This window comes from Paralichthys olivaceus, chromosome 14 (assembly GCF_024713975.1).
Source record: "Paralichthys olivaceus isolate ysfri-2021 chromosome 14, ASM2471397v2, whole genome shotgun sequence".
Classification (NCBI taxonomy): domain Eukaryota; kingdom Metazoa; phylum Chordata; class Actinopteri; order Pleuronectiformes; family Paralichthyidae; genus Paralichthys; species Paralichthys olivaceus.
Genome location: NC_091106.1, coordinates 12,360,042 through 12,380,420, shown reverse-complemented (window position 1 = coordinate 12,380,420; position 20,379 = coordinate 12,360,042). Strand labels below are relative to the sequence as shown.

The window sequence follows — 20,379 nt, the reverse complement described above, 5'->3', positions numbered from 1 at the left end:
GTTAGGTGTGTCTTAAACTTTACAAATATTCCCCACCTTAAAGCAAATATCTGACTCACTTCACTATTCAAATGCTATCATTGTGTGCAGGGGGCACACCTTTAATATAAAACCAATCTAAGAGTCAGTTCTTATGCACTTCAAGCTTTCTGTAGACTTGGTCACATCACATCTGAGAATGGTAAGTATTTTTCACCTCAATTCAAGTGGAAAAGATATGAACATGTAGAGTTCAGAAATAATGAGGCTGTCAATTATTTTTATCAACCAGTTTTAAACTGTGATGTACATTTTTACCTCTGTGACATTTTTTGACATTGTCCCAAATTTTCCAGGGAATAATTCATGGACATTGATGTAAAAAAGATATGAAGCATTTAGGGGACTGATTTCTATACACGTGTGCATTTTCATTGAATCTAAGGGGACTATTGTGCTCTACTTAGTAACTAAGATATGGATTAATAAATGTATGCATTGCATGGTTAATAATATTTTATAAGAAAAAAGAAATACATTTGAATAAAAAAACAAAGATTATTTCACAAATTCAAATAATACGGATAATGTTATTTTTAAGTTGCTCCTGTTTTTACTGTGCCTTTTTTCAAATCCTTATAAATCAGACTAAAAGGAATAACAGTATTGTATGTTGCTGGGATAATGTAAAAAGTGTCAATTTGTATGATATATGGTGATGGCAAACTACAGTATTGTAGATTCAAATTGCCAAAATGTTAAAACTGACACTGACAGTAGAATGTCTTATTTTATTCCTTGTAGGTTTTTTTATTCTTGTCAATAAAAGTGCAATTAGCTGATGACTAAACCGTGAAAACGGATTCCCTTCCAGTCTTCCAGAGATTTTAAAAGAATGTGCTGAATAAAGGAAGTTGATTAAGGAGAACTGCTTAAATACATTACATAGACCACAAAAATTCACCTTGTGTACATTTGTGGTTAATTTATCAGGCTTTGCTCCACGTGTTTGTTTGTCTTCTGGGACTGGTTGTCTTGTGCCACTCTGACTGCACATTCCAAGAACTAGTCATCAAAGATTTGAACAACCCTCCAACAGGTGAGTTGACTATAACGGTGACAAAGTAGAGTGAAAACTTTACTCTGCTAGAAGTTGTAAAATGTATAGCATTCAGTTCTTCTTCATCAAGTATTACTGCATCATCCAGCTGTTGTGTGTTTACTTCCCACCTTTCACTCATGCACAGTGAGGTTATTGGATCGACTGCTCCTCTGAACTGTGGTTTCTTCTTTCTGCACATGCAGGGTGTGAAGATCAGGATGGAAAGGAGCATGAATTTGACTCTGAGTGGGTCAAAGACTGCATGTCATGCTCCTGCTCACAGGAAGGAGTGAACTGCTGTAACATGTAAGACTTTCATGCTCTCTTTTATAATAATGAAACTTCAAGATTTTCCTGTGGGAAAAGTAATAAATCAGATCTATAGGGGGGTTAGACCTTGCTAAACCCTCCATTTTTTTGAAATTATATTGAAATATAGATGAGATTTCATGTTTCCACCAGCGCATGGTTTTCATGATCAGGTGTGTTTTAAACTAGCGGCCAGGGAGGTCTGTTTTCTCCAGACAGCTCAGCCAAAGGTCACACAGTCAAATATCCAAAAACATGTTCTTTACTGAGGGGAAATGCAGGGAGACAGCTGCATGCTGAGTGTTCTTCCATACAATGCACCGTGGTGATCTCTGGTTTTACTGCACAGCTGATTCTGCTTGAGGAAGAAGGTGATGTGTGTCAATAAGTGTCAGGAACAGTTGGCCACCATGTGTGCACTGATGATAATTTAATCAGGTGATAATGAAAATGACTCCCTTAATTGAGGTCTAAGACACATGAGATTACGTTTCCATCGGTTTTTCACGTAAACAAATCAGCACGCCAATTTTCATTAAGATCATGGAATGACCCATATCTTATTTATTTATTATTCAGCCTATAAGTGGAACCTCCAAACCACATGTTGCGACACTAGCAGTGGATATAAGATTTTTCTAAATCAGTGGCCATAAAAGGGCCACAATTTACTCAGAGGGGCCAATTATATGTCCATCATTCATGCACAGTCCCTGATTCGGTAAGATGCACCTTTAAGTCATTCCTGGTTTACTGTTAGCTCTCTAGCTTTGAGCAAAGCCACACATCATTGAATGTATTTTGAAAAAGGATCCTTGTTTACTTTAAAGTGGCTTGGAAATAAAAAGAATCTCCACAAATTGTCAAATTTTTTTATACTATTGTTTTTTATGTGACTAGATTATTAACTTGGTAATTCAGGGGCCAATTAGATTTCAGAAGGGACAAGTGCCCTCCTGGCCCCACCACTGGTGCATGGATCATTCATGGATCACCAGGGGAATTGTAGGTGTCCTTTGGGGCCCCAGGCAAAACTGAGCTGGGGGCCCTACTCAATTGTTGCTGTGGACAAATATAATCAGCCCTTTTCTCAGCTCATGGCCTCGGGCAATCGCCAGCCTCGACTTCCCTGTTGCACCATCCCTGTGGAGCACCACTGAAAAATGAGAGGTAATGTTAAATATGTATTGAATAGAATACTCAGATATAGGTCCTTTGAGCTAGAAGTTGAATTGGGAATAATAAAGCATCGATAGGAAAAAGCCCCCCGAAAACCAAAAGAATTCCCTCCCACAGACCAGCCTCTTTTAAGCCCTGAGAAAAACTAAACCACCCATTCTTTTTCTCATCCCATTCCTTGTAACTTCCATATTTAGAACATTTCTAACATTTCAAGAAGGGTTTTTGTTTATTTGTTTTTACCCTGTAGTAATAATCTTCATATCTGTTCCTCAGGGTCAGTGGTGCGGGTGAGTTCGACGTCCCAGAGGAGTGTGAGCTGATTGCGGATAAGCAGACCTGTTCTGTCAAGATCGTACTGAAGTCAGACAAGACAAAAGAGTGTTTCCCTGTCTAAACACACAACATACAACATGATCTACACCCTGGAAATAGCTCTTGTTTTACATTTGATCAGCTACAGTGGTTTATGGAGCAGACATACAATAAATCAGCAAGAAACAAAGACAAATCAACTCTTGCTCTTGTTTTAAATAAAGTAAATAACCTACTCCAAATCTATTTCCATTTGCCTGCTCTTTGTCTCTCAAACACTCACTTGCAGCAGGTGACATTTTCAGGATGTAGTTGAATGATTTCACCACTGTGTGACAGCAGAGCCTGGTGCTCAGAGGGTCTCTGTTACCCAAAGGGCTCCAACAGCCCAATAATAGCCACGCTCCTCCAGCCGCTGCCTCTGACAGCAACACAGTGATGTCTTAGCTCCTTCTTCAACTGTCATCTCTGTGGATTCGAACCTGAACATCAGAATATTGTTTTCACTATCATCCTGGCAGCACAGAGACGCTCCACTCTGCCAGCGCACCATGTAAGTGCTTTATTTTCACTCACTGTAATGGTTTTCTTGCAAGGAAAATTATTTATTTTATTTTCATTTCACTTATGAAATTCATTCTGTATTGTCTGTCTCTGTTGGGTCCACACATATTGTGCTGTACATGCATCTTCCTCTGCAAATGGTTTTGAATGATGCCTTCAAACAATAGCAGTCTGGAAGGCATCTCATACAACATGCATTCAAATTTCATCAGGTAAACTGCAGCTGACCAAAACACAAACCAGGGGGAAATGATGTATATCTGATGTTTAATATATAGTGTGGAAATATGGTTGAAACCAATATTCACAACAGTATTTGTTGTCGTGGTCTCTGGAGGAATCACCCACACTTCCTGACACCCCCAGCAGAGAATAATGAGGCTGGAGTCATTATCTCAGGTTGAGCACACCACAGTGCCTGCTGCCGTTATCCTGCTCCTCCGCACGAAAGAGCAGTAACGCTGGGAACTGTTTCTGACTGCATGCATCTGGAAACACTGAATGGATTTGAATGAATGAATGAATGAATGAGAATGAATTTAGAACAGATTCCGGAAAATTGTCCACCAAGTGTCCAGTGGTCTGGTGAAGCGGTAATAAAAACAGGGGATATGCATTTATACAAATGTAAAATAGGAAAATCAGCAACACTATTTATAGGCATGTACATATTTTACATTAATATATACAGCATGTACCATTGAGGGGGTTGATTTAAATTTTTTGACACATGTTTACACATTTTCAGTATAATTATCAAATTCATTAAAAAGAACACAACTCATTCGGCTGGACCTCTTTATTATCATTGAACTTTGAACTCATTGAACATTTTTTTGGATTAAATTCTGTAAAAACAAAATGCATCTGGTCTGGGGGGAAAATGACATGCAGCCATTCTCTCACTTCATTATTTCTGTCAGGGATGGAGGAAGCTTCACTGAGGGAGAATAGCAGAATATGATTGGCAGTGCAGTGCCAGGTCACAGTGTTCCTCATTCTGCAGAGATTTTGCTCTGGAGGGAAACTCACACACACAACTACTGCACACGCTGGACGTGCATCCCCCAGTGTCACACTGTAACATGTCAGCTTCAAATTTGCTTGTTAATCACTTTTTTATTCCGTTTTTCCTGCCATTTATGGTTCCTCCGATCTGTTACAGGTGACATTATAAAAAATTGTCTTTTCTCCCCAAAGGAAGGGGGATCTGTGCTATGCCTCCCTGCCTGCAGCTCACTTACCACACTGCCAGAGTAGGTTAGTAATGATGCTGTGTGAAGAGACTGAGAGCTAAGAGTGTGTACCATCAGTGGAAAATGACAGGCTTGTTTCCTTTGCAATGCTGGTTTTCACGGTAGAGGTTTCGAGGAGGGGAGGTGAGAGCCAGAATCCATTTTTAGGAATCTTACAATGTCGTGCCCTTTCACTTTGACATACTACATAATTTATTATGCACTTGAAAACTGGAGGTCTGTGATCAAATGTATGCATAGTAATCTTACTGTCATTACATTCATTCTTGAAGCCTGACTGGAAGACTCATTTGTGGGAGGGGAGCTGACAAGTCTGAGATCTTGAGATGGGTAAATAAAGAGGGAGAGAGGGATTGTTACTGTAAGACGAAGAACTGATACAAATCTCTGCAGCTGTACTGGAGCTTGGTATAAAAATCTGATTATTTTGTGAAGGTTTTCATACTATGTCCGAACTAAATTTAAAAGAAACAATTTAATAAATGAAACAACAACATGCACATCCGGAAAAAAATGTTTTGATGGTTTCTTAATTAACACAATTTGACAGACCATTTGAAAAACATCTGGAAGAAGAAGAAGAAGAAGATGGAGCCTTGTGTTCAAAATGTCTCGACACCAAATAGAATCCTCTTATAAAAGCTTCTGTGTGTACATGTTCTCCCCTCTTTTTAAAGGAACATAATTTCAACCAGAATAATATGGGAAAACAACATGCACATCCAGTTAAAAGGGATTTTTGATGGGTGCTGGAAATATCACAGAACATTTGAAAAAAGGGAGAAAATCCTTTTTTTCCTGGTGTTTTTATCAGGAGAAAAACATCAGAAGAAGAAAGAGCCTCATGTTCAGTATTTTCACTATGGCCAATAAAATCCTTTAACTGAAGCTGCTACATGTGCTGGTCCCCTTTTTGTCAGACCATAGATTGTAAATAAAAATAGATGACATGGCTCCAGTTCCTCATTATCCGGAAATGAAGCTTAAATGTCCTGGATATGAATGTCACCATCTTGGAGCCAGAGTCTGTGTAGTAGTGATCGGGGGATGGTCCCATAGATACATGCACTCAGCCAATCATCAGTCAGTCTCAGCTGTCAATTATGACGTTTCACCCTATTTTTATAGCATCAAATAACTAATACAAATTTATAGGATATATTAGCACTTGGGCAACTATTATTGTGAAAACAAACTACAATAAATGAGAGAAAACCATCTTTGAGAAAAAAGTATTTGCTTATGTAGCTACTTTGACTTTTTGGTTTAGTCCATGTCCCACCTGCTAACATGGAGGAGTTGGAAGGAGGAGGACACAGCTTTTCAGAAGGTTGTTTTCCGACTTTGATGTGCTCACATGCTTTCAAGACACAATGTGGAAAAACTAATTTGTTCCAACTTGAGATGTTGTTTAAGTGATTTTTTTTGAATTATTCTGTCACCACATGAGCGCACATTTATAATTTAGCATGACCTATCCTGCAGCCAGCCACCAGGTCGAAATTGAGTTGCTTTGGCTTCACTTTTGGTGAACATCATGTTGACCATCTTTATAGTCTACGGGCTGTACACTGCAATTCTACAGCCTTTCCACTTGCATGACGAAAAATAGAGAATAATTTTATGTTTTGATAATAATGCTTTATTGAACCTTATTGAACTGCAGAAAGTTCTCACATGTTGCATCTTTCCTCAGATACATTCCTCCTCAGCAACAGCATGAACTTCTCTTGACTCTGAGCCTCTCTCATTCTGCATGAACAAATTCTTTGAAGACTTCTAAGAGTATTCTTTTCCTCTGCGTGTGTGTGTTCTCTCTTTGTCACAGATGCATGTTTTCAGAGGGCTGGGATGGACAGTTTGATCCTGGAGGCTGGTGACACTGAAGTCCTGGCGAGATGTCCTTGAGTGGCAACATTAGCCAGTCTCCTCCGCCGCCGCTGCCGACAGCTCTGCCTCTGCCCTTGAACAGCTCCACCTCTCCGGTCTCCCTACCAGGGGAAGAGGGAAGGAACAATCACGAGTCCGTGCACTGGCCAGGGAACGAGTCCCAGCTCCTCTCCAACATCTTTGTTCTCGGGCACGATGAGCAGTGCCATATGTCTCCTGTTCTCATGGGGGGTCTTGTGGTGTTGTACAGCATCACAATGGTGCTGGGGCTGGTGGGTAACATCGGCCTCATCTGCATCATCACCCGTCGCAGAGAGAAAGTCAATGTTACCAGCATTTTCATCTGCAACCTGTCATTCTCTGACATTCTTGTGTGTGTCTTCTGTCTGCCTTTCACGGTCATATACACGATCATGGATCACTGGGTGTTTGGGTCTCTGTTGTGTCGCCTGGTGCCGTTCATCCAGTGCGTATCTGTGACGGTGTCTGTGCTGTCCCTCGTGTTCATCGCCCTAGAAAGACATCAGCTCATCATTAATCCCTCTGGGTGGAAGCCGAGCATTCCTCAGGCGTACTCGGTACTCATTCTTATTTGGATTCTGGCTTGCTTCACTTCTACCCCCTTCTTGGTCTTTCAGTTGCTCACAAATGAGCCCTACACTAATGTAATCCTGCCCCAGTCTCCACTTCATCACCAGGCCTCCCCTCAGGCTCATCTCAATGCATCTCTGCCTCAACCTGCCTCTTACACATACAAAAACTCATCGGTGCCTCCGGGTTCATATCGCACCCTCCTGTCCTACATCCCCACGATTCCACACATGGAGGCCTGTCTGGAGCACTGGCCGTCCCAGCAGCACAGACTCGCCTACACCACGTGGCTCCTGCTGTTCCAGTACTGTGGCCCGCTGTTGCTGGTGCTGCTCTGTTACATTAGAGTTTTCGTGCGCCTTCGCCACCGCAAAGAAATGCTCGACCGTGCAAGGACCCCCGAGAGCCATCGCATGACCAACAGCCGGCGCATCAACATCATGCTGGTCGCCCTCATAATGGCCTTCGCCCTTTGCTGGCTGCCGCTCACCATCTTTAATGTGTTGTCCGACTGGAACCAGGAGGCTCTGCCCATCTGCCACCACAACCTGCTCTTCTCCCTCTGCCACCTGCTGGCCATGTCCTCCACCTGCATCAACCCTATTATCTACGGCTTCCTCAACTCCAACTTCAGACAGGAGGTGAGGGAGGTGCTCCTGCACTGCCGCTGCCGCCCGCTGGAGGAGGAGTGTGAGCAGTTCCCCATGTCCATAGTGCACATGGAAGTGTCCCGCTCCTCTGTGCCTCTCGCCTTCAGGAGCAACTCTGTGTGACTTTACTGCTGCAGCCTACAGGACACTGCTGGAGTTGTAAACTGTACTGATGTAGCTCTAACCTTCAATAACAGGTTAGATAGTGATGCAACATGTGAAACATTTTTGTCAGTGGGTTTCAAGTGACGTGTGCAGTAATGTTGGTTTATCTTATTCTGCAGTAACTCTGTTCTTAAGGAGTGTGTTGACGTGAAAAATGTACAGATTCAAAAGAATGTGTTACTTAAACTAATATGTATGAGGTCAGCTCAGATGATCAGGAAGAAGATAATCAGAGAGAGGCCACCATTAACTGTATTATTAAAACCAATGACTTTCTTACGATGACATTTTAAAATATTTTCAGTGAAGTTCTATTTTGGTGGATATAGAAAAAAATATGGGACAGTCGATATACCTCCACTCAACTGAACATCTATGGTAGAATGAAGGAGACCCCTTCAGAATAAAGGTCTTCATCCCTCCTGGAGCAAAGAAACTGTTCTCAAGGCTTGTGCCCTATTAAAAAAAAACATTCCTACAATCTGCATGTTTTCTCATTTATTTTGTCATGAGATTGTCTGTATTGAAAAATGATACATTTTGTTTCAAATGAGACACGTGTAAAATAATTTCTAAAAGTAGACTGCTGATGTTGTATTTCTCACATTTTATCACTACTTTTGTATTTATGGCATTTGTGCTGTGGAATCAGTGTGTGAGCTTAGTGAAGACAAACACAGGGTCCAGTTGTCTTCTGTGGATATTGATTGAATATTTATTGAATGACTTATAGAGATAAAGTGTAATAAAGATTGTTCAATATACTAAAGAGGGGTTTAATGAATAAAAATGTAAAATGTGTTTATGTGAGGCTTTTAACCTATATTAAAATGTGTCTGCCACTTGATGCACTATCATGAGCACTGTGGTAAATATTTCTGAGGTCTTAGTTCTCAGATGTCTTCCATGACACCTCACATGTGCAGCCATGCAGATCACATTCCACTGTCCCTCTCACCAATGCTCTCATAGTTGTGCATGTATGTGGGAGACTGTGTAGTCAATTAGTTTGTGCCTGTTTTAATAATCACAGTGTTGGGATTAAAAGAGGCTTAATTTAAAAACGATTTTTAAAAATTACTACCTTAAATGCCGTTTTCAAAGCAAGTTTTTCGTCTCTGTACTGAATAATATGATAAGATAGAAAATGTTTTCCCGGCTGAATGGTGAAATAACACTGTAAGGCTAATTGGAATTGGACTAATTCATGTTTTCAAGATTCTATTGTTTGGAAGTTCATCTCCCAAACTACACAGACACATGCATATTTAATATTGTTATCAGGGTTAATTCTGGTTTATTAATGGGGTTTAAAAAAATATGTGTGACAGATTTAAAGTTCACAGAACACACAAAAAATTACCTTCACACTATCCATCTTCTTTGTTTGATGTAATGAAGTCACGATGTGCAAACTGCAGGAACTTTATGAGTTTCCTGCAGTTATGAGAATCCAGGAAAAAACATCCTGCTCAGTTTTTTTGAATTAACGAGATAGCTCAAAAAACCTTGCACTCTCCGTTTGGACAATTTCCAAAGTCCTGAGGTTTCTGTGTAAAGCTCACAAGTAATAACATTGTCATTTATATTAGAAACTACACAGGCAGGACATGTTTGCTTCATCCTCTCAAAGTGGCCAAATGAAAGCGACTCTTGGGATTTTGAGGTTGGCAATATTAATTACTCAGAAAAAACAGGTGACATTTTCCCCATGAAAACCTTTCTCAGAATTGTAAGATAATATTTCCATTAATTCTGAAAAACAGACTAGAATGCATTCCATAATATTTCAAGTTTTTATTTGTCATATGCAGCAAGCACAGGGTCAACAGTATAATGAAGGGTGTTGGACAAGAAGAAACTGGTCAGCTCAGCAGTGCAATAGTTCAATTAAAATAAAAGTAAGGTATAAAGAGTTTACTACAAAGTGAAATAAAAAACTAAAACTATAAACATTCAAGGATGCAGTGGGACATTCGTTGCCAATGAAGTAAAAACTTTGAAAGTATGGAGTGTGTGTGTATGTATAGTTATTGCACCGTGTGTGGATCAGTTGTTGAACATAGTATATTTGTTTGTCTGTCAACAGAAACTGTAAAAGTTTCAGTGAAAGGACAGGTGGGATTTGAAGTAGACTTCTTAGGGCCCTTCTCAGGGACACTACCTCGTCTCCTGTACCGTCACTTCTGGGTTTGGAGGTGACGTCTTTCCTCTCAGCCAATCGTTGCCCTTTACCCCAGAATGCATTGCATCACAAACTGCACGCGCGAACTATGTACCGCGTTGCCAGGTCTTTTTGCAAACTAGACAATTTAACCCTCTCTGCTGCTTAAAGTAAGTTACCGTCAACTACTGCGTAATACTGGCTGGTACTAGTAATCCCGTCGGTGTACTGTTACTCTGTAAAACACGCGTTATACATATATCAGCACATTACGGAAGTATTAACTCAAGTTAGCCACAGCTGCAGGATGCTAACAAAGTAGCTCCTGACGTTAGCAGCGAAACGTCGCGTAAACAAACGGAGAACTAGCATCGACTTAGCGGTTGACAGCTACAGAGCGGACTGTAATAGACGCCTCCATTATATGTGTGTACTTTAAACATATATGTGTGTGTTTCTAAGGCGTGGTGGTCACAGTGAGTTCAGGAAAAGATCCGCCGCTGTGTTGTCACCTCGTTAACATAATGTATTTATAGCCTTCATGGAGTTGATACATTCTGCACATGTACTCTCCACTTTATTTTTAACGTCACACCAAAGCTAAAATGTTCTATATTTTATAAACGTGTCACGTATTCTACAATTATAAACTTTTAAAATTATAATGAAAGGTCTGCAACCCAACGTAGAATTGAATTATATTATGCAAATCCTGTTCATCAACAGTGTGCCGCAGCACATGAAGAGAAGGCTGTCTCCTTCTTTTCATTCTAAATGTCATTCAGCTATTCCAGATTTGGAAATGCATAATTTAATTTGATTAAGTAAATGTTCTGCATCTCTGTCTTCACCTCAGCCATCAAACTGAGTTCACATTGTCTGTCTTCATTTTTTTTGTCATGATTTTTTTGTGTCCTCATTTAACTGCCAGTTTGCGATCACTTAGCCTCAACTTGATCCGAATGATTAGGTATCAGATCATCACACTTTTGGGCTGCACTGTTATCTTAATCTAAATCTGATGTCAAAGACACAGAGTCCCTCGCCCCCAGAAAGTTAAAACTTTGTTTGCCCTTGGATTTGAGACCCAAAATTTCATTTAAATAGGTTTGTCATATGACCAAGTCAGCACCGACTTTCATTAAGATCAAGCTTTCTGGAGGCCTTGAAAACATTATAAGCTGACCTAAGTGAAAACAATATTATATGCATTTTTTGCACTAAGTAATAATGTTATTCATATACAATATAATTACTCTATCACAATATTTTGAGGATTGCATACTGGTAAGATATCTATATGGGCAAATTCAGTTCCATAGGTTTTTTCACATGACCAACTCAGCATGCAGAATTTCATTATCTGATGCTGTGGAGCCCAAAAGTATGATTCGTAATATATGTCTAGGGATGGATAACATTGTAATCTACTTTAATTTCTTCTTTCCAGTGTTTCTCTCTTTTTTGTTTTGATGAGGTTAAACAAAATAACACATGACTGCTCATTTTGTTATGAAATTAAATATTCTGTTACTGATGGCCATTATCAAAGACAAACTCAGTCAAGGAAGCAGTAGTAGTAGCGGGACCAAGGAATGCGAGTAAAATTCCTGTGCATCGTGAAAGCAGTTTTTTCCATCTCAAAAACTGTCTTTGTTGGTTTTGTGTAGGTGGAACTAGAGGCCAGTAATGACCACAAGCCACAACTCCTCAGTTCTTAAAGGTATTGTACATTATCTTGGTGTAACTGCAGTATATCCAGGTGAAACTTCAGGGTTCAGTGTTCAAGGTTATGTCTCTGTTCAATGTGTCTGCAGATGTCATTGCCTATGTTGATGTGTGGTCGTCAGACAAAACAGCAAATTATTCAAAACCATTCGTTCAGCAGCTGCAGGAAATGGGAGCTCAGGTGAGACCAGAGGGCACATGAAGACATATGCATTATATTGTCCAAATGTTACTGTAATATTTACAATCAGGAGATTTACTCTTTTTTACAGGTATCAAAAACATTCAATAAACAAGTCACACATGTGGTCTTCAACAATGGTCATTCGGCCACTTGGAGAAAAGCTAAGAAAAGTGATGTAAGGCTCGTCTCTGTTCTCTGGGTTGGCAGGTAAGGAATATACTGCTATATATTGTTTTGATAGCGCTGTTATAAGGTTAAATCAAAATATTGTTCTTGAATTGAATCGTAACTTGATTCCCTTAATGTGACTCATATTTGATGAAATAATGTCCAGATGCTACGACGACTGTGTGCATGTGGATGAGGGGTTGTATCCAGCCTTAAATGACGAAAGCAATCCTGTGTTGAAGAACAAGAAAGTGAGTAGAGTCAGATGAACGAATGTGATGTTTATGTTCGTTTAACAGTCGAAGCAGTCTGTGTATATCAGTCTTGTAACACTGTTAAGCCAAACATTGTACTAACTTAGGGACACTGATGGATGTAATTTCTTTACTTAATCAGAATATGTAAATGAGTGTCAAGTGGTTCTATTGGAAATGTTGACTTGTTTTAAATCAATATAGCAGGACTAATAGGGCTTTTACACAGTATTAAATTTGAGTTTATGAGCTTTTTATTTCAACCTGAACCTTAGCTCACCCACACTCATACTTGTTGACTGAAACTTTCCTACTTGAATAAATGTTGATAAAGTTTCTTTCACTTCCCTTGCTATGATATTTTTGTTTTGGCCCAGTGTTATATTGCATTGAATGAGACAGCACTTCATTGGTCAGTTTTTCTAAAAAAAAGAAAAGAAAAGAGAACTTGCTCTATTCAACCTAATGGCATTGAAAGTATTCAAACTTTTTTTTGTTTGTTTTGTGTTTGATTAACCCAGCATCGCTGCATGCAGCCTAAAGATTCTCCAGAGAGGACGCCTGAAAATGACAAACGCATGAAGAAAAAATTAGACAAGATGATGAAAGACCTCGCTCCTAAACAACCTCTGGGTAAGAGATCATTACATCTTTGGAAAATGTTTACTTAAGACTAAATTATGTAGTTTCTCCTAATTTATTTCCACAGTGACAGATGTGTCGCCCATCATCATCGATGAAGAGAGTGGAATAGTCTACAGCCCTGCATTGCAAAGATCAAATTATATGGCACAGCGCTTGAAAGACATGAAAGAGAAACGGAAAAACCTCTCACCCACAGGTATGCACAGCAGTAGGTGTTAAGGCTAATGAATTGTTTAGGCCTTTATTTAAACTCTTTTGAAAATGCCATCCACTTCACACAAGTGTCTCTGTCTTTCAGCTTCACAAATGGTTGAATCCTGCTCACCCACCAGACTGAAGCCTTCTCTTGGCAGCGCACCAACTGTCCTCAAATTAATGTGTAAGAAAATTGTGATCTCCTTTTTACAGCTAAGTGGATAGTTGCAGTTTTTTTTCCAATTACCAAGATCGGTTTCTGAAGAGGGAAGTGGTAGCATCCTTCCGAAAAATGTTGAAATCCAAGGAGATAGCATTTCTACTTGGACTTGGCAGGTGCTTCATATATTCCTACATACAGTATTTTATTCTCTCAAGCTCATGAAATAAGAGATACACAATTTATTTAACCAGTAGTGATTCTGGAGACTAAAGTTAACAAATAGAAAAATGGGATATAGATTACATACATATATAAGACTCTGCCTCGAGAGACACTAACAGTAACTAGCAGAAATGTCAACATTAGCATTTCTTTGTTGTCAGCTTCATATATGTGCGGCATTCATATTTTGCCCTTGTTTTCACTGACAGCTCCTACGAAAAATATCTCGCTCCCATTAACTGGTTGCATGAACAGGTCTTACTGTCATCCACTTGTTTACTTTGGCTTTCCAATATTTCACAGTGGGTGTCTAGCATACAATTAAATGTGTGAGCTTGTGAAGCGCAAGCAGCTGCTTGTGGTTTTATGTTCTAAAGGTCGGGGAGAGCCATTGCAAGTCCAAATGCACACACAGGGAAGGAAGAACAATTATATTGAGTGGCTGAAAACCTTTAATTATTCCTATTTTTCCTTTAATAATACAGTTGACCAGTCGGACGATGATTCCAGTGCCTCTGCTGCTGAACCTGGCTGCTCACCTGATAAAGAGGAAGGGAGAACAAAAGTTGACGTTACGGATCATGGATGTGTTGAAAAACGCCACAGGAAAGATTCTGAAAAGCTCTGGGTGTCGCCCTGCTGTGAAGTGCCAAAAATAGTATCAAGCCCTTTGAGATGTCCTGATTTGGAGGATGCAAAGGATAAAGAGGGGACGAGACAAAAAAAGACAAGGATCTCAGTCAGAAAAGAGAGAGAGAAAAAAACATCTGTACGTTTATCGGAAATTCCGTGCCAGGATACAAGATCTGACATCAGCAAGAAAAGGCGATCACAGATAAAATCCACTAGCCCAAAACCTGAGAAGGGAAAGCAAAAAAGTAAAGCTGATAAATCTTTTACAGAGACTAAGTCCAGTATTTGTCCTAATAATGTGAATTATTCTAGTTGTGTCTTGTCACCAGCCACGTCAGGTGGTGCTGGAGTTGAACTGTCAAAAGAAGCTGCTTCTCTCTCACAGAAAACACCCAAACGAGCCAGACCATCACTTTCTGCCTTGGTCCGATCTGCCACGGTCTCTGCTGCACCTCACAGTGTAGCGTCAGTTTCGACTGATGGAGATGATAATGTGTTTGAGGACTATTTTTCCCCAGCGAACCACCAGCAGAGATCTAAAAAAACTCTCTTGACGAATCTGCCTGTGGAGACGGGCATTCAGATTCCCTTTGAGTTGAACTCTGTCTCAAAGAAGAGAAAACAAAGAAAAAGTGAAAGTATCGAGTCTGAGACCATCAGTAAAAAGAAGAGGAAAGTAGAAGAAACTCAGAGTGGCAAAAATCTCCATCAGTGGTCTGATGCAAGCAGTCGGCTCCAGCAGGAGGCTAAAGAATCTCTGCCTGCACTGGACAGTTCAAGTGCCAGTGCAAAACTCATGGCTAAAAGGGGGAGACGGAGCACCTTATCTCTCACAAGAGCTGGTACAACTACAAGTGATGCAGTAAAACAAAGACGAGCATCTGTGCAGCCAGCAGTGTTAACAGAGGATAAAGCAGTATCACAGCTGGAGAAAAGTTCTGATGTCAGTGTTCAATCTCACACCGTGGAAAGTGAGTAGCAAGACTGTCATAGCTTAGAGCAGACCTTAATCACAGAGAAACTAATACCGAATACATTTCCTCAATTAACCTCTTCGTTAACCTCTTTATTATACACTGAACAAAACTATGTAGCTTTGTTTGTAATCTTACATATCAAAAGGTTTACATAAGATAATTTTTTTCAGGGAATACTCTATTTTCGTTTGTACATCATCTCTCCATTTCATTTTCTTAGGATGAATTTTATTTCTGGGTGTCACATTTTGAAGAGAAGAATAAAGAGATGTCTGCAATGTGAATTAGGCCCTTTTGTCCAAAGATCTTTTTCTCTATGTGTGTTTGTCTACTGAAGACCGAACTCATAATTTAAGCCCCATATATTTGATGTATGTACACCTTAGACAGGTTGCCAGTGTATCACAGGGACAACATACAGAGACAAACATTCAAACTATTCACTCACACCTACAGTCAGTTTAGAGACTCTAACCAACCTAGGCCTTGTGTGTTTGTACTGTATATTTTTTTATACGGTTGGAGATGTCTTTCTTTCATATCTTCGTGGGATTCTGATTTTCATCTAAAATCCAAACACATGTAAATTAGGTGCTTTTGAAGCTCTATTAGCCTGTAGGTGTGTATTTGTTGGTCTCTCAGTATGTGATATAATTGGGACTCTTCCACGGCATTCGCCTGCTTGCTGAGCCTTGAACCCCCCCCCTCCCCCCAAGACCCTGAACAAGAAAAGTAGTTTTGAAACTGAACGGTATAAGATGGAAAAGAACTATGTATTATGTTTATCGTGTTAAACCAATCTTACATTATTAGAAAACATAAATGTCCCTTTTTTAAAAGCTGTATAGATAAATAGCATTTTTCTGTGCTGATGTGGTCCAAATTGATTTAAACTTATTAAAACCATTCCAATATTCACTGACTTCCTTTGATAATTTAGACTGAGTATGTATGAGAATATTGGAATTAATATCTTATTGATTTGTAATAAAATTAATAGTCACTCATCAGCCAGAAGAATTCAAATAATTGATTAAAAGGTGAAGTAATTTACCATTAAATGTTGCTGTTCAGCCTATGTAACAAGCAGCAGCATATTTCACAAACAACGACACTGCCTGCTATATAGCTTGAGTGAAGCCCCCCCCCCCCCCCCCCACACACACACACACACTTTAAAAAAAATGTGTTTGTCTTGTTTTCAAATGTAGGCAGAGGAAATGAATGTACAGTTGCAGCTGGTTCAACAGAGATCCTCTCGGAAGGGGAAGACATTCACAATCACAATCAGAAGATCAGCGAGAATCTTCAGAAACTGGTGAACAAAACAAAGGTATGAAGACATCGTTTTTAATCGTCTAACCAAACTGCAGTTTTACAATTTAGTGTCAGTCATGATGATTAAATGTTAAAATGTCTTTTGCAATAAGTAACAAAGTTTTACCAAATAAATGCATGTTGATGGTACATATATATATATATATATATATATTCTATTTCATTTAGATTTCCTGTAGTTGATACTGCGATTTTGATACTACACTTTATTTTTTTATTCTTACTTCAGAACAGTCTACACTTTACAAAGTTTATTTTCCTCCATCAAGGACTAACTGAATGAGCTCATACTTTATCTTCCAACATTAATACAGCGGCAGAATGTGACTGAAATCTTAGTGCTCATTCATTAGGAGGTTTAGACTGTAAACTAAATATAAGCAGTTCTAAAGTATTTCCTCCATAGGTCATACACTTCCATAGCTGTAGGCGTTTGACGCTTCTCAATGAGAGGTTTTGTCTGGTCCTGAGGGTTTCCTGTGTTTTGCCTCTGGGATGGTGGCGTACGACTTCCTCGCTTGTGAAATGCACCTGGCGTCTGTTTTCGTTACGCTGCTAACCTCAACAAGCTGTGGCTGAAAAAAGCAAAACATCACGTCATGTCCCCCTGAGGGATCTTATTCAGGTCGACTTTATTGTAGCCTCATCACAGACGTGCTGTAGTTTTCTTGTTTCTATGAAAATTGTGATAACAGATGGATGTGTAGATTGCTTTCAGATTGAAGAAGCTTTAGTAAACACATTTGTGATGGGTTGTGGAGAGTCACACCTGCACGGCTCACTGACCTCTGATGTGCAGATGGTAAAATATGATAAATTCCATGTAACTCGACTCTGACTGCAAACTGTGCAGGTTTTCTGTTTTCTGCTGCTGCTGTTGACACTGATAGAATATATATTATTTCAATGTGAATATATGCACTTGAATGAATATATAAATAGAATTTACTTTATTTTGTTCATTTTCAGCAGAATGCTGAATGATAAATGTAGAGGGGGTCCCTGGTGGCCCAGTCGTCTGTGCAGACACAGACTGTAGAGTGGCTGGCTGCAGTACAGTTCATGAACCCCACCTTCTTCATGTTAGTAGATGGGACATGAACTAAAAAGTCAAAATTACTCTTCAACTACATTTTTATTAAACATGGTTTGCGTCATTTTGTGTAGTTCTTATCACACTCATGTTTGTTCAAGGATACATTTTTCAATAAGTCTGGTTTTAATTGGTTATTTAATGCTATACGGAAAACTCATAATTGACAGCTGAGACTCACACTTATGATCAGTCGACTGCAATTAATGGTGGGACCCAACTAACGTGGCTCCACCCCCCGATACCGGAAATGTTAGTTTTATTTCTGGATAGTTGTTGGAAGTGGAGATGAGTCGTCCATCTTTAGATATGCAGCCTGTGATGGACACATACTATATGACCCAGACATCATTTCTTGAAATCCAATACAGACAGTTATCACATATCATTCATCCTTGTCTCCTCACAGTTCATATCTTTCCCCACAGATCTTCTGCATTATGCCGTGTTTGGTTTGACTGCGGTCACAGGACATATTTTCTCTGAAGTGAGTCGTTCTCTTTATGTGCCCGTGGAATATTTTGGGCAGTTTTTATGTAAGGAGTTCTTTAGTGGTAACATTATCTCTAACTGACTCTCACAGCTCAAAACTACATTTCAACTCCACTTTCACAGAGACCCAGGATCGTCATCTCCCTCCATCATTTTCTGTATAACGTCATTTCACTGGGCGCTAAAATAGTCGCCATCAGTGCCGCCAAGTCATGGAGTGAAGAATTTCCTCCATTTGTGCTCGGGGGCCCTGCAGCAGTTCACACCATCTCTTTGTCGGAGGCTCATTCTTGAATGCCTGTTTTCTTGTGCCACTGCCAGAACATGTTCACTGCATTAGATAAGCTGGAGTTAACTGATCTTAAGGGAATAACTTCTCATTATTTCATCTTTAGTGTAGTGAATCATTAGCAAATCTGAATATCAAAACATTTTCCTCTGATAAAATCTTCTGTCAGGCCAGATGTAGCAGTGATGTGTTGATGGTAATCAACTCAGTGACTTTCCAACTTGTTTATCAGGGTTAATGTGACTGGTGGTTGGGGGGGGGGGGCTGGTGGACGGTTTTGGCATCACTGTGCAGCAGGCCTTAACCCCTGACTTGCAGCTGGAGTACCAGATATCAGAGTCTAGTAGGAAAGAGTCCGGTGGTCCCTGTAAGCGCTGCTCAGGTGTTTGTGTCGATGATGGCTTTCTGGGGCCAAAGTACATGGCAGGATGGAGCACAATATTTTTCAGTGGCTCTGAATACATTTTTTCCCGCTTGTGGCCTTGGTGTTGGAGTTTCCATTTGGTCTCTATGCAATCATCTATTTAAAGGGGTTATTGAAAGTGCACAGTCCAAACCAGCTCACAATGCTTTCACCCAAAAGAAAAAGAATATGCATTGAATTCCAAAGGAGTTTTTGAGAAATAAAAAACAAACTTTCAATACTGTTTTATCTACTTTATATTTTATATTTGTTCAGCATGGAGTGCAGAGTTATTCTATTTTTGCTCCAATAAAATGTCACCGAATATACACTTTTGTCAGAGATCTATAGACTTTCTATAAATCTGTAATTGTTAGCAAGTCATGTGAAAAATATTACGTCGTTTTGAACAGACTTATACAAATTCTTCTTCAATAGCATGTGTAATGGTTTAATTGATTTCGTTTTTGTTTCAGGGAATGAGAACATTGGTGATGACAAGCATGCCCTCTGAGTAAGTACCTCAAACATTTAAAAGATAAAAAAATATCACCCGTTGCTAAAAAAATCAATTTAATGTTTAATTGTTCGTGTTGGATACTTTCTACCCTCATCACGTCTTGTAGGAAGCAGACCACGGTAGCTCAGGTGGTGAAAACACTTGGAGGTTTTATAATCCTTGACCGAGTTTGTGAGAGCACGACTCATGTGGTGTCTGGGGGTCACCGACGGACTCTCAATATTCTGTTGGGCATAGCTCGTGGCTGCTGGATCCTCTCCTATGAATGGGTACGTAGTTTATTAATATTAAGTATCAATTACATATCATTTAAAACTGATGTGATCATTTAAAAAATGTATAATTATTGTTTGTTTGTATTTTTTGTGTAGATTCTCTGGTGTTTAGAGCAAAGACATTGGATTCCAGAGGAGCCTTATGAACTTTCAGACCAGTTTCCAGCAGCACAGGTGAGTAGTTTTTTTACTTAAACTGTAAACTTATTGTGGTTTTCTATTAGTGCAAACAGTCAGATCCATTAGATTAACTTTAGAAATGTCTTCAATTATACAGTAATTCATATTTTTTTCTCTGTTTATTAATATTTTTCTCCATATAAATCATAATTTCTTCGGACTTTAAACTAATAAATCCCATGCAAAGGAAGTCAGCCGGGAACCAGCTAATTTTTACTGCCAGTCATCCATTTTCAGTCTGCTTGTTTTTCCTGAAGCGTCCTGTGTGAAATATGAATGTTGCTGCTTCTTCCTGAACTCGTCATTCATGAGTCACTGTCCTCTCCTGCCACTGCGAGGGAAGACATGGGGTCTTGATGCAGACAAATGTCAGCACACTTCCTCTTGAAACTGATTGATGGCTTTTGTTGTGACAGACAAAATATTTTCGTGTTCCAGAGGCATTTTATCATTCCT

At 39.5% G+C, this 20,379-nt stretch overlaps 3 protein-coding genes across 3 annotated transcripts in view; all 3 read left to right on the top strand.

The window, feature by feature from the left end:
* Nucleotides 1–5: 5 nt before the first annotated feature.
* msmb (microseminoprotein beta) lies at nucleotides 6–3,130 on the top strand. The gene is made up of 4 exons (XM_020091211.2): nucleotides 6–181; nucleotides 973–1,078; nucleotides 1,285–1,387; nucleotides 2,846–3,130. The coding sequence occupies exons 1-4, from the start codon at nucleotides 134–136 to the stop codon at nucleotides 2,964–2,966; spliced, it is 378 nt and encodes a 125-aa protein (XP_019946770.2). The 5' UTR covers nucleotides 6–133; the 3' UTR covers nucleotides 2,967–3,130.
* A 167-nt stretch (nucleotides 3,131–3,297) lies between these two features.
* npy4r (neuropeptide Y receptor Y4) lies at nucleotides 3,298–8,110 on the top strand. The gene is made up of 2 exons (XM_020091102.2): nucleotides 3,298–3,437; nucleotides 6,533–8,110. Exon 2 carries the CDS (start codon nucleotides 6,603–6,605, stop codon nucleotides 7,956–7,958), a length of 1,356 nt encoding a protein of 451 aa, XP_019946661.1. The 5' UTR covers nucleotides 3,298–3,437; nucleotides 6,533–6,602; the 3' UTR covers nucleotides 7,959–8,110.
* A 2,085-nt stretch (nucleotides 8,111–10,195) lies between these two features.
* The window catches only part of mcph1 (microcephalin 1), a 28,146-nt gene continuing 17,962 nt past the window's right edge, over nucleotides 10,196–20,379 (top strand). Inside the window, exons 1-13 of the mRNA XM_069538465.1 lie at nucleotides 10,196–10,334; nucleotides 11,835–11,887; nucleotides 11,982–12,073; nucleotides 12,165–12,283; nucleotides 12,411–12,495; nucleotides 13,020–13,131; nucleotides 13,208–13,339; nucleotides 13,442–13,522; nucleotides 14,209–15,327; nucleotides 16,545–16,666; nucleotides 19,425–19,462; nucleotides 19,575–19,737; nucleotides 19,840–19,917. Of these exons, the coding sequence (XP_069394566.1) occupies nucleotides 11,854–11,887; nucleotides 11,982–12,073; nucleotides 12,165–12,283; nucleotides 12,411–12,495; nucleotides 13,020–13,131; nucleotides 13,208–13,339; nucleotides 13,442–13,522; nucleotides 14,209–15,327; nucleotides 16,545–16,666; nucleotides 19,425–19,462; nucleotides 19,575–19,737; nucleotides 19,840–19,917 (2,175 nt within the window). The 5' untranslated portion in view covers nucleotides 10,196–10,334; nucleotides 11,835–11,853. The remainder of the gene's footprint in view (nucleotides 10,335–11,834; nucleotides 11,888–11,981; nucleotides 12,074–12,164; nucleotides 12,284–12,410; nucleotides 12,496–13,019; nucleotides 13,132–13,207; nucleotides 13,340–13,441; nucleotides 13,523–14,208; nucleotides 15,328–16,544; nucleotides 16,667–19,424; nucleotides 19,463–19,574; nucleotides 19,738–19,839; nucleotides 19,918–20,379) is intronic.

What these genes read in the sequence shown, in the direction of transcription:
- msmb (XM_020091211.2), top strand. Translation starts at nt 134, where the DNA reads ATGCACTTCAAGCTTTCTGTAGACTTGGTCACATCACATCTGAGAATG. An exon ending in TCACATCACATCTGAGAATG is followed by an intron (nt 182 to 972) that starts GTAAGTATTTTT and finishes TTAATTTATCAG; the next exon opens with GCTTTGCTCCACGTGTTTGT. An exon ending in GGAGTGAACTGCTGTAACAT is followed by an intron (nt 1,388 to 2,845) that starts GTAAGACTTTCA and finishes TCTGTTCCTCAG; the next exon opens with GGTCAGTGGTGCGGGTGAGT.
- npy4r (XM_020091102.2), top strand. Translation starts at nt 6,603, where the DNA reads ATGTCCTTGAGTGGCAACATTAGCCAGTCTCCTCCGCCGCCGCTGCCG.